At 31.8% G+C, this 16,173-nt stretch overlaps 3 protein-coding genes across 5 annotated transcripts in view; 2 read left to right on the top strand and 1 right to left on the bottom strand.

Moving 5' to 3' along the window:
- Positions 1-713: 713 nt before the first annotated feature.
- Vps2 (vacuolar protein sorting 2) lies at positions 714-2,493 on the bottom strand. 2 transcript variants are annotated; one of them, XM_017906650.1, is made up of 5 exons: positions 2,424-2,493; positions 1,489-1,686; positions 1,250-1,425; positions 1,029-1,163; positions 714-933 (listed from the first exon to the last, which is right to left on the bottom strand). In XM_017906650.1, the coding sequence occupies exons 2-5, from the start codon at positions 1,654-1,656 to the stop codon at positions 729-731; spliced, it is 684 nt and encodes a 227-aa protein (XP_017762139.1). In that variant the 5' UTR covers positions 1,657-1,686; positions 2,424-2,493; the 3' UTR covers positions 714-728. The 2 variants fall into 2 exon arrangements, with proteins under 2 accessions (XP_017762139.1, XP_017762138.1); XM_017906649.1 differs by lacking the exon at positions 2,424-2,493 and adding an exon at positions 1,876-1,988.
- Positions 2,494-3,161: 668 nt separating this feature from the next.
- Top3beta (DNA topoisomerase 3-beta) lies at positions 3,162-6,563 on the top strand. Of its 2 annotated transcripts, XM_017906619.1 has the most exons (13): positions 3,162-3,218; positions 3,299-3,493; positions 3,567-3,734; positions 3,802-3,930; positions 4,054-4,172; positions 4,248-4,448; positions 4,517-4,721; positions 4,799-4,981; positions 5,046-5,255; positions 5,340-5,557; positions 5,667-5,891; positions 5,970-6,231; positions 6,303-6,563. In XM_017906619.1, exons 1-13 carry the CDS (start codon positions 3,168-3,170, stop codon positions 6,507-6,509), a joined length of 2,373 nt encoding a protein of 790 aa, XP_017762108.1. In that variant the 5' UTR covers positions 3,162-3,167; the 3' UTR covers positions 6,510-6,563. The 2 variants fall into 2 exon arrangements, with proteins under 2 accessions (XP_017762108.1, XP_017762109.1); XM_017906620.1 differs by lacking the exons at positions 3,162-3,218; positions 3,299-3,493; positions 3,567-3,734 and having other exon boundaries at positions 3,817-3,930; positions 4,020-4,172.
- A 1,169-nt stretch (positions 6,564-7,732) lies between these two features.
- Positions 7,733-16,173, top strand: part of rk (G-protein coupled receptor rickets) — a 42,540-nt gene continuing 34,099 nt past the window's right edge. Inside the window, exon 1 of the mRNA XM_017906604.1 lies at positions 7,733-8,123. Within this exon, the coding sequence (XP_017762093.1) occupies positions 7,891-8,123 (233 nt within the window). The 5' untranslated portion in view covers positions 7,733-7,890. The remainder of the gene's footprint in view (positions 8,124-16,173) is intronic.

Here is a 16,173-nt window from a genome sequence, read left to right as displayed (position 1 = left end):
AACAAATTCTGTTGTTATAGTTAATACAATTTATAAATAAATTTTATGAATATAGCTATTGTGCCTAAACAATGCATATTTCTTATTATTATATAATTATCAAAAGCAAACATGCAATGAGGCACTGAAAGATTAAGTCTTCATTGTGCTCATTATAAATATTTATGCAAAAACAATACAATTCAGTTCTTACGGCACTTTTCTTTTTCATATAAAAATTGTTAACTTGTTTCATATTTACTTTTGTGATAAGTGTACAATATGTGCTAAAAAAATAAAATCATATATATACATGTACGTAAATTACAAATTTCTCAAGTAAGCCTATGTACATGTAATTATTAAAATATAATAAGTAAATATTTTGTTATAATATGTTTGATAAGCACTTTAAGTTGTTTATTTTGTAAAATTATGTTGGGCCAGAAAATATGCACAGAAACTCCTTGAATTATCATAAAGGTGTTTCATTTTTATCAAGTTAGATAATATTGATGCTTTTATACATTTCATTCATAAGAAATGTTTATAAGAAATTGCTTAGATAAGAGAAATAATATTTTTTTTATATCTTATAACTCGATTATTTAAATGAATGAATTGAAGAATAATTTATAACAAGATGTTCATATCTTCAACTAAAATTGGAAAACCATTATGAAATTAATTATGTTTACAAAGCTTTTTTTACATTTTTATACATATTTCAGCTATGCAGCTTTGTATTTTTATTCACGTCGCAAATTTTCAAGCCTAGCTTGCAGATCTGCATCAGCATCTGCGAAATTTCCACCTTCATCATTCCCTGTTGCAGCTGCAACTGGTTGCTTAGGACTTACTACATTTAATGAACCAGATGCCTGTGGTAGACCAGACAACTGATCTGTCAACTGGAGACCCAACTCATCCAAAATTTGTGATACAATGGCATCGCTGTATATACATAATAAATACAATTGAAATATGTCATGAACAAAGATTCACATCTTTCTAAAATTACAAATAGTTTTAAGTAATTGTCCAAATACCTTTCTTCTTCATCTCCCTCATCCTCCATTGCATCATCAATAGCATCATTCATAATTTCTTCTTTCATATCCATTATCTCTGATTGCTTTTCAAATTCTTGTAATATTTTTTGTATTTGTGGAAGATTCAATTGTCTGTAAAAGTATACAACTTTTATGTATAGCAAATAATAAAAATTACTTCTTGACTTTAATTTTAAATAAGCAGAATAAATTCATACTTGTTCATATTTTGCATTGCTCTTGTAACACCTTTCATTGCTTGTGCCATAGCATTTTGAGAACGTAAGGTTTGAATTTTCAAAGAAACTGCTTGAATATTTGCTTTCATTAACATGAACTTTTTTACATAGCGCCTAGTTCTCACAAGATCCTTAGCCATAATTTTTACAGCATCCTAAGAAACCATTAATGAAAATTTAATAATATAAAAAAGATGTATAGAATTAAATCAGGTTACCATTTGTCCATCTTTAGCAAGTTTTTTAATATCTGCAATAATTTTTTTCTCTTGTTGTTCCATCATCTTTCTCTCTCTATCAAGATCTCGCATAGCCTTGTTTAATGATCTTTGATTTTTCCTAAGCATCTCTGCAGGAGTAATTCGTTTTCCAAATAACCACTCCATAATTGTAATAGTAATATCACAACTTTACTTCTATAATTAAAAGGTATAAAATATATAAATTGTTATAAAAATTTTAATATTTTTACATGAAAAAGTTATGTAAATAAAAAAAAAATGAGAAAACATAATTTAATAAAACTTATTATTCTATGGAAAAAATTGTATCAATATTTATTCCATTAAAAGTGACAAGATTTTAAAATAGAAAAAAAAGCTTACCTAATTATATTAGTTGCAATTTTGAAAATACAAGTAAAAAATTTAATAAAATATTTTATCGTTCGAAATTGACTTTTTTAGGTTAAAGTTTTTATATCGAGAATTGAATGACAGGACTGGATGAGTCACAGATCCAAAATGATTAAAAACGCTGTTAGATATATCCATGTACAGTAGATCATTTTGTTATTTCAGATTTTTTTAACATAAGAAACATAATATGACATTATCACAATACATCGTAACACTTTATAGGATTGACAAATCCATTGTAACGGTACTATAGAATTGTGAAGATACTGTAAGCAACTTACATTACAATTTACAAAATAGATCATAAAATATTGATTTGATAATTATAACAGACAAATTTTTATCGTTATATTTTAATAATGATATTTTTAGTCACTTATTAAATGTTTTAAACCAATTCGTTCATAATTAAAGTACTTGAAATTAAATGTTCTATTTACGAAACATTGTTGAATATATCTCGGATATTTTGGAACATTACCCATAAGATTCAATGTACAAATATAATTATTTACCTTTTTCAATGCATATGATATGGAATGAATCAAGAATTCTAAGATGAAAATTAATCAAATTAAATTCTTTTATAGAAAAACCAATAGATTCATTTATGAATATAAATGTGAACTTGTTGCGTTGATAACTTCACTGTATATTGTATAAAAAATAGATTTGTGTGTAATTGTCTCATTAATCAATGTCTAAAAGTCAACATCTTCTTTACAACTAGAAAAAATCAAAATAGACGTCAATAATTAATTTAAAAAGTAATCTAATAGTTTTTTAAATATTTTGGAATGCATGATATATTAATGTACATGCGTTCATTCACACATAGGAAGTTTCTTCAAATGTATGCTGTCAGAGTCTCTTAATAAAAGTCGGTATTTTCTTATAAAAATCAGTATATAAATAAGAAATTGAATAAAAATGAAAACAGCTTTGATGGTGGCTGAAAAGCCATCGTTGGCAGCTTCATTAGCTAACATTTTAAGTAATGGTCGATCCACTTCACGAAAAGGTAGGTTAAGTTTTTGTGTGACAATACATCTATAATTTTGTTATCAATATTTTAAATAAAAAAAATTAAATTTACGATATAATAGTTCATATTATCATATCATATTCATAGTTTTATAATACATCTATTCATAAAAAAAATTTTAGGTTTAAATACATCTTATTCAGTTCACGAGTGGGTAGGTCAATTTAGATCCGAAACTGTAAATTTTAAAATGACCTCTGTTTTTGGTCATGTTATGACATTAGATTTTATTGGAAAGTATAATAATTGGGACAAAGTTGATCCTGTAAGTTATAAACTTATATTGTTATAAATTTTCCTTTATAATGTTATTATTTTAATAAAATATTTTTTGTCACGTTTAAGGCAGAGTTATTTTCATGTCCAACTGAAAAGAAAGAAGCAGTTCCTAGATTAAAAATTCCTTACTTTTTGGCTAAAGAAGGAGCACATTGTGATTACTTAATATTGTGGCTGGATTGTGACAAAGAAGGGGAAAATATTTGTTTCGAAGTTATATATGCAGTCCAACAAGGAATGAATAGAAGATTAAATCCGAATGTAGGTTTCTTATAATTTTAATTTAATTGTCTATATTACCTTAATCATTTTATGAATTTTATATTTATTGTAGGATATTTGGAGGGCAAAATTTTCTGCTATTACAGAGAAGGACATAAAATCTGCATTGTTAAACTTAGTAAAGCCAAATGAAAATGAAGCAAAGAGTGTTGATGCTCGACAAGAATTAGATTTGCGAATTGGTTGTGCTTTCACAAGATTCCAAACAAAATTTTTTCAGGTATAGTCATTATAAATTATATTACAAAATATATATGAATGTAATATTCCATGTTTCTTTTCAACAGGGGAAATATGGAGATTTGGATGTGTCTCTAATTTCCTATGGTCCTTGTCAAACTCCTACATTAGGATTTTGTGTGCAAAGGCATGATGAAATTCAAACATTTAAGCCAGATCCTTATTGGGTTCTACAGGTATAATTTATTGGTATTAAAATAATTATGTTTTATTTAGACATATAACTACCTCTTATATGTCAGAATATAATCTCTCTATGATTCAGTAAGAGGAAGAAGATAAACTCGAATACATTGAAGGTTACAGTTAAATCTTCCGATGGTCAAGACATTACTCTGAACTGGAGTCGCGTGCAATCTTTTGACAAGGAGATAGCAAATATGTTTCTAAGTCATGTGAAAGAATATGATCAAGCAACGTAAGTATTAGATATGTATATTTATTAATACTTTAGATTAATATTATAATAATATAACAATATGTGTTTGATTAGTGTTGTAAGCATAAAATGTACAGAAAAAACAAAATCGCGACCTATAGCCTTGAATACAGTAGAATTGATGAGAGTAGCAAGTTCAGGTTTAGGAATGGGTCCTCATCATGCTATGCAGGTTGCGGAACGCCTTTATACTCAAGGATATATAAGTTATCCTCGAACTGAGACAACGTTATACCCAGAAAATTTCGATTTACTGTAAGTCAAAGGAAGTTTAACATTTTTTTATTTTTTACTCAAATATATGCAGAAGTATTCATATCTAGTGCAGAGTTAAAGCAACAACAAAGCAGTCCTGATTGGGGAGATCAAGTACGTAAAATATTAGAAACTGGTATTAATAGACCAAAAAAAGGAATAAATGTTGGAGATCATCCGCCTATTACTCCTATGAAATATGCTACACGAAACGATCTTGATGGGGACACGTGGAGATTATATGACTATATAACGCGACATTTTATCGCTACGGTAAATATAGTCAATTGAATATTGTATATAACAATTTTTATTTAATTTAAAAATCGTAAATGTTTTATACTTTGTAGCTGGCTAGCGATTGTAAATATCTAAGTACTACAGTTAAATTTGAGATAGGAATGGAAGTATTTACGGCAAATGGTCATAGTTTATTAGACCTCGGGTATACTAGTATACTTCCATGGCAGGCACTAGGAAGCAACGATACTTTACCCAGATTTACAGCAAATGAAAAAGTTAATATACAAGAGGTAAATTATAAAATGAATATATAGATCTTTTAATTCTTTATTATTTTTGTAATGGTTTTTATAGATAAAGTTAGCCGAATGTTACACGCAACCTCCAGATTATTTGACGGAATCTGAATTAATATCTCTTATGGAGAAACATGGCATTGGAACCGATGCCTCTATTCCGGTACATATAAACAACATATGTATGCGAAATTATGTTAATGTGGCAACTGGTAGGAAATTAGTTCCTACTTCTTTAGGAATTGTGTTAGTTCATGGATACCAAAAGGTACATATTTTTTCACACGTATAGAGAGCAATTAATTACTTTACATGTAATACTTTATATCTTATAATTGTAAATTAATATTAGATAGATCCAGAATTGGTGTTACCTACAATGAGATCTGCAGTTGAGGAACAATTAAATTTAATAGCTCTGGGTCGAGCTGATTTTCATGCTATGTTACAGCATACAGTTGAAATCTTCAAACAAAAATTCCATTACTTTGTAAAAAATATAGAAGCAATGGATCAGTTGTTTGAAGTTTCCTTTTCTCCCCTCTCTGCATCGGGAAAAGCACACTCTAGGTGAATATATAATACTAGTGTAAATAAATAGATAACATCTACATATAAGTGAATATATATATATTATGATTTAAGTATTTATGTTTTCCTTTAATTTTTTTGTATTTAGGTGTGGAAAATGTCGACGCTACATGAAATATATACAAACAAAACCATCAAGGATGCACTGCGCACATTGTAATGAAACATATAATTTACCACAAAATGGAAATATTCGAATTTATAAAGAACTAAAGTGTCCATTGGACGAATTCGAATTGCTTTCATGGTCTACTGGAGCACGGGGGAAAAGTTACACATTTTGTCCATATTGTTACAATAATCCCCCTTTTAGGTAATCTTATTTATTTGAATATATCCAATTTTAGGTTGTTACAAAATTTTAGCTTGTTACATCAATCATAAATTTCAGAGATATGAAAAAAGGAATGAGTGGGTGTAATTCTTGCACACATCCAACTTGTCCACATGGTATGAACTCTAATGGCTTATCGAGTTGCCTAGAGTGCAATGCTGGTATACTCGTCCTCGATCCTTCAGCTGCACCTAAATGGAAACTTGGATGTAATCGTTGCGATGTTATTATTCATTTATTCGAAAATGCCCACAAAGTAACAGTCGACACTGAAGTGTGTGACTGTGGAGCACAATTAGTTACTGTAGAATATAAACAGGTAAAACGATCGATTTTAAACGTCAAATTAAGAAAAGTATTGAAATAAATTTCTTTTTTTTTTGATTATAGGAAAAAAGTAAGCTTCCCAATGAAACTACTGAGATGACTGGTTGCGTTTTTTGCACACCAGCTTTTATGGCACTCGTAGAGAAGCATCGTGCAGTTGCTTCGAAACCGGTTACAACCCGTGGCCGTGGTCACGCCAAAGGTCGCAGCCGGGGTAAACCCCGTCCTCCGAAAGATAAAATGGCACAATTGGCTGCATATTTTGTATAAATGATTCTGTTTGTAAATGAAGTACATAGATATTACTATTCCCTTCCCATTCACACTTTGACACGTCTGATATTGCGTAATCTTGAAAATAAATCAAAATGTATTCACTACCTCAATGACTCATATATACATTAAGTTATTTTTTATGATCAATTACATATTTTTAAAGTTACTCTATGATTTATATTATTATATGGTAGTATTGTGTTGCAAATAATGAAACTTATAAAAGTCTGTGTTTTTATAAAAATATATATGTATATATTCATATAACTGAAAGTCATAATCTTTTTAGGAATTTTAATTACCTATAGAGAGAATTAATTAAAATTACCGATTCCTATCGTTGCATGTTTTGATATACAGCGTAGAGAGGGCATACTATACATCTTTTACGAACTTTCAGAGAAAAGTTAAATGTAAAATAAATCATTACATAGATGTTCAGAGAAAAACGAGAAAAATATACAAAAAGTAAAAATTCTTTAAAAATATGGTATAAAAATATGATTTTATTTTGAATGATTTTATAGTTAATATTACAAGCGTTGGTCAAAGTTTATAATGTCAATATTTGCTTATGTTTACGTATTAAGTATATTTGATCTTTCGATAATTACTAGTTTTTCTACTTTGATTTTATTTAGACATATATATAATTCATATTTTTTATTTTCAATTTATTATCATGAACAGAAAAAAGGAATATACACAATATACTTTTTTAAACATATATTTTTGAATCTGTTTAACACATATTTTATAAAATTTTTAATTTAAAAGGAATTACTTTAAAAAAAACACGACATACAAGATTCCTTTTTCCTTTCACGCAACACGGGGTCAACATTTGACTATTTAAACATTATTCAATCATTCTCCTACAAAATTAAAAAACAAAAGCTAAAAATCATAAAATCCACCGAATCTCTATATACGGTAGATCGCAATGTGCCGATCGTCGTGAGTCTATTACAGTGAAGAGTATCGGTAGTGGCGTTCAACGGAGAAAGTTGATTGGCTCGAGGAGGCGAACGCGGTAGTAGTGGGGAGCAAACTGTGAGCAAAAGGGCGAAATGGTGCAGCTACTCACGTAGCCGCGCTGTCAGTTAGTAAACGTTCGTTGTGTTAAACGGATCTGTAGGTCGAGTTGAGCAAAGGATAAGTGAGCGCGCGCGTTGTCCGTTTCGTGAGCTTGCAAGCTCCTTAACACGTCGCGCGTTCCTTTCTGTATGCCATCTCGTGTGTTTGCTTGCTCGTGCATTGAGGGGACCCGAGTCCCGATGTGCGTTTGATAAATATAATGCGGTGAAGTGAAACGTGTCCTGGGCGCGGCGATTCCGGCAGAAGGAAAGAAGAGAAGCCTAGTAAGCTGGCCGGCATGTGCACGCAGTCCTGTCGCGGCACTACTGCTGCTGTCATTTTGGCAATGTTCCTCTGCCGGATTTGCTCCGCCGAGGAGCAGCCGGGTTCCTCTAGTGGACCCGGTCTCCTGGAATCTTGCAACGTCACTGCCGACGGACGGGAGTTTTCCTGTCGTGGGGCTGGCTTCTTGTCCATCCTGGAGCCTCTTGATGTCATTGTACTTCCACCCACTGTTAATCTTACAAAACTGTAAGTATGCAGTGTGTGTATATATACCATATTCCTGTAATGATTGTTTTATTATTTGTCAACGTTTTCGTGATAAAATATTTCGAATTGTATATAAATGTAATGATAAACCCACGATCCATTAATTTCGCTCTTCTTGTTTTGTTTCTTGTTACGTTTTTTTCGCTTGCGCGGTTTTTCGTGCACTACGGTCGCATGGAGATTCTTCAAACTTTTGCCTTGCGAGTTTGAAAGGCTTGACAGCGGATGAGGTATCAGATCCTTGGGACATTAAAGTTTTAAATGATTCTCGCGGCAATTTAATATCTGTAGTATAAAATCTACGTTTGGAAATGAATATTTAACATTTATTGTTAAAAATTTAATAATAAAATTTGCACTATATAAATATAGATTAAAACAATTTACCACGTGACTTATCAAGAAGTGTTAATTATCCAAATACCAAAACTATCTGTTGAAAGTAAAATGTATCTCTACAGCTTGTTTTTCCTTTTTTAAACTACATCTTTCTTTCATGTATTCGTGTAGCCAGATTTGTGTCTCAAAATTATTATTCGCCGATCGTCATATGACACTTAATTTTTTCCTTATTTGCTATCGATGTTCCAAATAGAAATGTTGCTATTATCGTGGCAGTTAATATTATACTAATTTTGCATATTTGTATCTGTGGATTTTGTATCTGTGGATTTTGAAGTTCATTACGAAATGTTCAGAATGGAGGAATGAAAAAAGTGACTTTTACACTTTGGTTATGCGCAGTAAGCGGGAGAAGAACGAACGACGAGTAATTGGAACTTTTTTCTGGCCTGGATTCCATCCGAAAGTATTCTTCGAGACAAGTTTACCGTAGTTTTCATATGTACACTTGGTTATGTCTGTTCGTCTGACTTGCTACGCTGCATACTACTACGCGAGTCTATTTCCGTTTCATCTGTTTCATCGTTATTACTTTTATATCATAATTGCTATCGTTAATAAACCTATATATTTTACATTTTTCACAAATAATTATGGAAGTAGTATTTCATAAACCTATATTTAATTTGAAAGGCTGTATTTCTTAAGGGTGCATCAATTAAAATTGCTATGACATTATACTGACTAGTGATGAATGTCGCCGGAAATCATAAGGAAAAATATACGCGGGAAATAATATATCAAAGAAATGGTGACATTATAGGATACATTTTAAATCACGTGATCATAGAAAAATCAATTTTTAGATTTTAAGTATTCTTAGTGTCATAATTTACGACATGTTTTTTTGAGCGGATATTAAAAAAGAATACAAAATTAGGACGAGGAAAGAATTATTCAACTGAAATCTAATATATAGGTTCCGATACAGTAAAGAATGTCACCGTGAGGATAGAAGTTTGCAGGAATAAGAATTTCTGATATTGATTTTGGACAAGAAATTAACTTTTATAACTTGATTGAAGAAGAGACTTTCAAAAGCTATAATATTCGAAGAAGATTTTTAAAAGAGTGGAAAATTAGGCGTTTTGAGACAGTTTCTTAATCAGACAATTGCGTTGGCTAAACTGAAGTTTAATGTTGCGTATGCTTCTCATCGGTCACGCGAGGTTATGTTTGCGTGTGGTCACGAAATAACTTAAATAAGTATACGGTGGCCAATCAAAGGTACTAAAATATCATTCTATTATGGAATCTCTGGATTATAACGTTACTAAATCACTGAAATATTTAATACTACGAAAAAGATGAATTATACTATATTTGAAAAGAATAAAATTTCAACATTTATATTGAAAATTTTATTGTTTTGCATTTCTCAATCTTACTATTAAAAATTTTTTTTATATTCATATTTATAATTTCAAATATTCAATCTTTCTCGCTCTATACACGAAAGAAAATATTAAAATAGCTGAATATAAGAATTATTAATTCAAAAGAATCTTGAATAGTAAATGTAATATTAAAAATTTGTATGTGTGTACTGTTTTAGATACTTACATTTCATACATCTTTTTGAAGCAAAACTTAGTATATTTAAATCTCTGTACAAAGTATTTACTTTGCATTTTCAATTTTTCAGTTACAAAGGAATATTCGAACAAACAGCAGATACACGAAAGATATACAAAACTATACGATATCAGTATAGACTCACAAGTGTAAAGCAATTCACTTTTTATCTTGCAAACTTCTTTTTTAACGCAAACATCTCAAACTCTACCAAAAGCATAATTCAACCTAGTTATATACCTGAAACACCATGTATAGTATGCCCGTCGCCGTAATATACCAAGGAAAGAGGGTTCTAACAATAAAAGTCGCTCTAAGAGGCAAAATAAAGTAGAGAAATAAAAAGAATGAGTGTTCTAACCATAAAAGTCGCTCTAAGAGGCAAAATAAAGTAGAGAAATAAAAAGAAAAATGGGAGAAAAAGAAAAAGGAGTGAGGAAAGGAGGAAAACCGGCAGTATGGAGCATTAAAACGTAGTCCCAGTGGAGCACTATAAAAATGAAATCGCACGGTACAATGACGAACGCTTCCAAGAATACAGGAACGAGGTATTAGAGGCGCGGTGAATATCTCCTAAAGGCAAAAGGTATGAAGTATAATCCGTACAAGTGCGTTTGATGGTTGCCGACCTACATAGCTAGATGTTGATCCTTCTGTACTCGTAGACAGCCGATATTTTATAGATTACCGTTTAGGATCAAGGAAACGACATGGAATCGAGGAATTCACGCAGACGGTCATATCCTGACATCTCGTACTCGTTGAATGCTCGTGATCTTTGGTACGATTGGCATCTCAAAGAATTGTGTCTTTGGCAATGAAAGACTACGAATTGTTCATATATATTATTATACAGTTGAGGTCTTTGAAAAATATTTCTTGACTTTCTTCTTTTCTTCTCTTTATTAACAATCTTCTCATTAAAATTTCCTTTCTAGAAAATAGAATGCTGAAGATTCCTGATTTACATTTGGATCCTCCTGTGTGATTGTGAGTCCTTTAATGAAAATGAAATCCCAAAGGTTAGTTCCTAACTCTCCTTTTAAATTCCTTCTTTATGTTATTTTTTTTTGCTTTTGTTGAAAAGATACTCTTTTCTTTGGTTTCTTCAATCTTTCATTAGAATTTTCTTTTTTAAAAGAAATAGCAGAAAGTCTATGAAAAACGAGTGCTCAACGATACTTCTACATTCTTCCTCGTGTATTCATTATCAAGATTCTTCTTCGAACACGTTGAGAATCTTCTTCAAGAACGAAGTCTCCGAGGAACTTTACTTTTTCACCAGGATTATTGTTTTCGAAAACGGTAATAGTCTTCTGGAATGTAACTTCTGAAGAATTTTCTCAGTTTGCTCTCTGCGAATCCTCTTCGAGAAGTTCCATTTTGAAAATTGAAGTTTTCAAAGAATTCTTTTCTCCTTTTTCCGCCTCATACTTCTCGACCAAGGCTCAGTGTCCCTTTGGTTACCCCCAAAGAAACAAGTAGCCCTCGAGAATAAAGTTTTTTTAAAGTCTTACATCTTTTTGTGCTCTGTGAAGCCTTTCAGTCGTTTCTTTTCATCGGGATCTTCTTTCACGGTAATCTTTCTTTTTTCATCGCGAAGGTCGATCACAGGGAAGGCGCAGGAAAGTAGAAGGCGACCCGAGAGTAAAGAGAAGAGGGTACTTGAAAAGCGAAGCAATTTATCTTCCTTCATCTGTGGAATCGACTGATTAATCGACGGGGGTCGTCGAGATTAATTCGTGCTCTGTCTAGGTAACCGGAACGAATCGCTGGAAATTATCGGGCGTTATTGATTCTCAGCGGTTGGTAAATCGACGAGGAAACGGCCTACCTGTTTATAGAACTATTATACAAGGCACCCTATGCAATTGAGCCATGTCATAGCTTTAAAATGGTCGAAGATACAACAAAACTTCATTATGCAAAGTAAAACGACTTGGAACAGTAGAACACGTGATGGTATATGTTTGCTTAATCGCTGGTCTTTAAAGGAAGCTATACAAAATTTATAAAAGATAGTGGTCGTAACTTTAAAAAATATTTTTACTTTTATATCTAACTCATTTTCGAAAATCTTACATAATATAATTACATATATATTTTATCAAGTAATTTTTTTAATAATATCATTACGATAGTAATAATTTAATTACTTTGTACCGTGAATTCCTAAAAAAGTCAGAAAAAAAATTTGGTAACATCGATATAGTTAATTCAATATCAAGATTCTTTCTCTTATCATTCAATTAGTAAATAACTCGTTGGGAAAATAACTCGAAAAAGAGTTGAGAACGTCATTCAATTTTTTAAAACCTTATTTATATGTATATACATATATTACAGGTCGATAATTTTACCCTTAACAATTTTTCAACTATCGTTGAGCCATGTCATACCGAACACGATAATCTGAAGAAAAGAAAAATGAGGAAGAATGGAACAGACAAAGGAACGAAGACGAACGTGATATAATTAGAACGAACAACCCCACTGAATGGAAGTAATTAACAGAGCAAAAGATTCACGTCTGTTTGACGAAAGGATGAATGAAAAAGCTTCGCTTCACCGTGCTGCTTTTCCAGCGAGCTCCTTTTCTATAAATATTTCTCCCGATGTAGCAACATGCAATGGTAACGTGCGCGCGCTTTTAAAACGATTCTGATTTATTTTTCGGCGAGCGCGAACGAGATTAATCGGCGCCTAACTGCACGCGGAGATATCAGTCGCTGAAAGGGCCGATGTAGAACTGTCTTTACGTAATAAATGGAGCAACTGTTGATCGCGGAACGATTGCCAGCCACGGTTTTTCCTTCGCGAAAATTTATGTAATGGCACCCTCTTCTTTCTCTCATCCCAGTGTGTTTCTTCACTCTTTACAGTTGCCAGTTTTATTTTCGTGGCAAATTGTGAAATTGATTATTCCGAATTTTGAGAGAAACGTTGGAATGCTGGGTACTAATCGAACTTGCGAGTTTTAAGGAATTTTCAAATTTGATCATTTTAAAACTACTTTATGTCCACGACACATGAGAAATCAAACAATAGGGAACTCTCGATTGAAGAATTAATGTTTGGTCGATTGAATAATAGATTGAAACTACGATTATTTTCGGCAATAAGGTTGATGTGTTACTTCGAAGTTTGTTTCTGAGATAATGTGAACGAACGAACCAATGTTACACGATCCCTGGAATCACTAGGATAAGGATATGTGGACGAATCAATATGTGGCTAACATGCTATTCAAGGTAACATGAACGAATTAGTATCCAATGGTCACTAAGACCTACTAAGAGGATACATGGATAAACCGATGTTTGGTTAACTCTATAGACAAATCAGGACCTCGGTTACTGGGACCTATCAATGTGTAAGCGTATAGACGAATTAGTGTAGGGATAACACCAGAAACTGGAAGCCCCTAAGAGGAGGATGTGTGGATAAACTGGTGTGTAAATGACTAATGGAAAGGGTTGACGTACCAGTAGTGTACAATAAGTACAAATCGCTGAAGTCAAAAATTACCCCTCTTTAACTTGTTGTTTGTATATTTTGAGCGTAAAAGAAATATTTATTTTTAAGTAGCATAGTATGTAGTTCCAGAGAGAAATTTCTAGCCAATCTTTCCGTAGTTTAATCTAACGTTATTAATCTAATTAACAAAGTAATTCTTTGAGAGTGCAGTAACTCTGAATTTAAGCCAGTAGTTCCAATTTTTTGTTTTGCGCATATCCCAAGAAAGTATCAAAAAGGTAGTGACCCTAAGACTACACATGTAACTTATGTATCCATTAATTATCTAGGTGACGTATAAACTTGTACATAATACATCTGATCTCTATCACAAATTCATAAAATAATTTTACAATATTTGTTTTGCAGTTTTCTGGCTTGCTGTATGTAACACAGTTACACAAGAGACATTAACACGTATAATGCCAGTGTTGTACTAAAGTAATCAAGATGATACACTGTTAAGATAGTAGAGCATTCGAATAGCAGGATATTTAGATAATGGGTCTTTGGATAATGGATTTTCCACCGCATCACGATAAAAGATGGAAAAACGAAAGGAATACAGAAGAAAGCCCTCGTTGTTGTTGCTCCGTTAGCCATTAGTGTTGTACACGTATTTTCACGCGCGAGTAGCCAGCAACAAACTTTGTAATTGCAACCGACTTTCACGTTGGAGTGGCTGCTCGGGTCGAGGAGTTCGCGTCGATTCACGCCGCGGAAATGAATCTTGTGCAACGTTTCGGGTCAACAGCTCGTTCGCCTAAAATTGGAGCTGAAGATGGAGACTCGTTTTCTAGATGGGGGATACTTGCGAGGGCTTGTTAATTGGTCAAACGTATTCGTTTGCAACGGTGTGTAACCGTGAGGTAATTAGAGGTAGTTTTTAGTAGGGATTAACCCTTTCATTCAAGAGAGTTAGGGATACATTGTACGTTACTATCAATAGGTATCATGCGGGATTTATATAGGTAAAATAGGAAACTACGCGAATGAAACAATTGTATCGTACTCGTGGAAATTATTTTGTTAAGTTACGTTACTGCCGAGAGAAGGATAATTGGGTAAAGTGATGTATACTTTATATTGTGTACTAACAAGGAAAGTGCAAGTCCTTCGGGTCATTGATTTAATTGAAACTTTGTAGGTTTGTAGATTTCGTCATGTAGTTCAAGAATATATATTATTATAGTCGCAACTACTCAATAATTTTTGAGATATTTATTACTAAAGTTTTATTATATTCTTAATTATAGATTTATTTCCAGCATTTTTAAAGTTGTGTTGTAGTCTGACGGCGACATTCAAAAATTCCTATTGTGGAGGTCCGGGGTTCGATTCCCGCATGTCCATAGTTTGGTAGTTTTTTCTCAATCTATTTTTTATTTTATATTCATTTTTTGCCCATGAAAACATTGTAAATAAACAATTGTAAATAAAATTACTGAATAAAGAAATTTATTTTTTATGTTTTCTTATGTTAGTATATATTTATTACAAAATAATAAGAATATTATACAAGAAAAACACTTTTCTATAGCAATCTTATTTACTACAGAAAGAAAACGAAAATATAAATAATCATTATAGATGCAGGAAATACAAATGTATCGCTCATGTAAGTATTAATTATTAAATTAAACATTGTATAACAACGTTGCCTATAATTTCAACTTTGCTGTGCAACTATAAATGTTCATGAATTAATTACAGAAACTTTGAAATTTATTAATTTTCTACTGCCGAATTAATTTATTAAGATATATGATTAGCGCGTAACCAGTAGAGGTATCTAGTTTGAATAAAAATTTTACCGCTTGCGATCAGCGCCATCTATGATTTGGGCTCAAAAATCAAGAAAGTGATAGGAATATAGAATAGGCAAGGAGGTCGTCGAAGTGCTGGTCACGTGGTAGACAAGGAGAGAGAGGGGATAGAAAAAGATAGAATGGCTCCGGCAGTGAAGAATTACTAATTACTTAATTTCCGTAAACAATTTGTGAACTTTTATAATTTCATTGTAAAGCTAGAACTTCAGGCTGCATTCCTATATAATATTTGTAAAGAATTTAACTCTAAATTGTTAGTTATTAATTTTTGCTTTATGGCGTCTATGATTTCGTAACGACGACCATCACGATCTTCCGTGAAAATATTTAATACTCACCGAAACTAGAATCAAAATGTGAACAAAAGTGATATGAGAAGATTCGCAAGGACATTCTTTTTATAATCAGTGCTTAAAGTTTCATAAATTAATTGCGTAAAGGATAGTAATTAATGAAAAACCAATGGCGTCCTCTACAATTTTCGACAACAATTCAAACACTCCGTAGAATAATAATTAATAATTAATTAATTAGGGACAAATTTCTATCGAAAAATATATGTGAAAGTTCGTGAAGGATCTGGCTTTATGATGCAATTATAAAAGTTCATAAATTAATCACAGATATAGAGCAATTAGTGAATCTTGCACTGCCGATTTGATTTATTAAAATATATACGGAGCACATAACCAGAGTTAGTAAACTGA

This window comes from Eufriesea mexicana, unplaced genomic scaffold (genome assembly GCF_001483705.2).
Source record: "Eufriesea mexicana isolate 0111107269 unplaced genomic scaffold, ASM148370v2 scaffold5767, whole genome shotgun sequence".
Taxonomy (NCBI): domain Eukaryota; kingdom Metazoa; phylum Arthropoda; class Insecta; order Hymenoptera; family Apidae; genus Eufriesea; species Eufriesea mexicana.
This window is presented reverse-complemented; position numbering and strand designations above follow the sequence as displayed.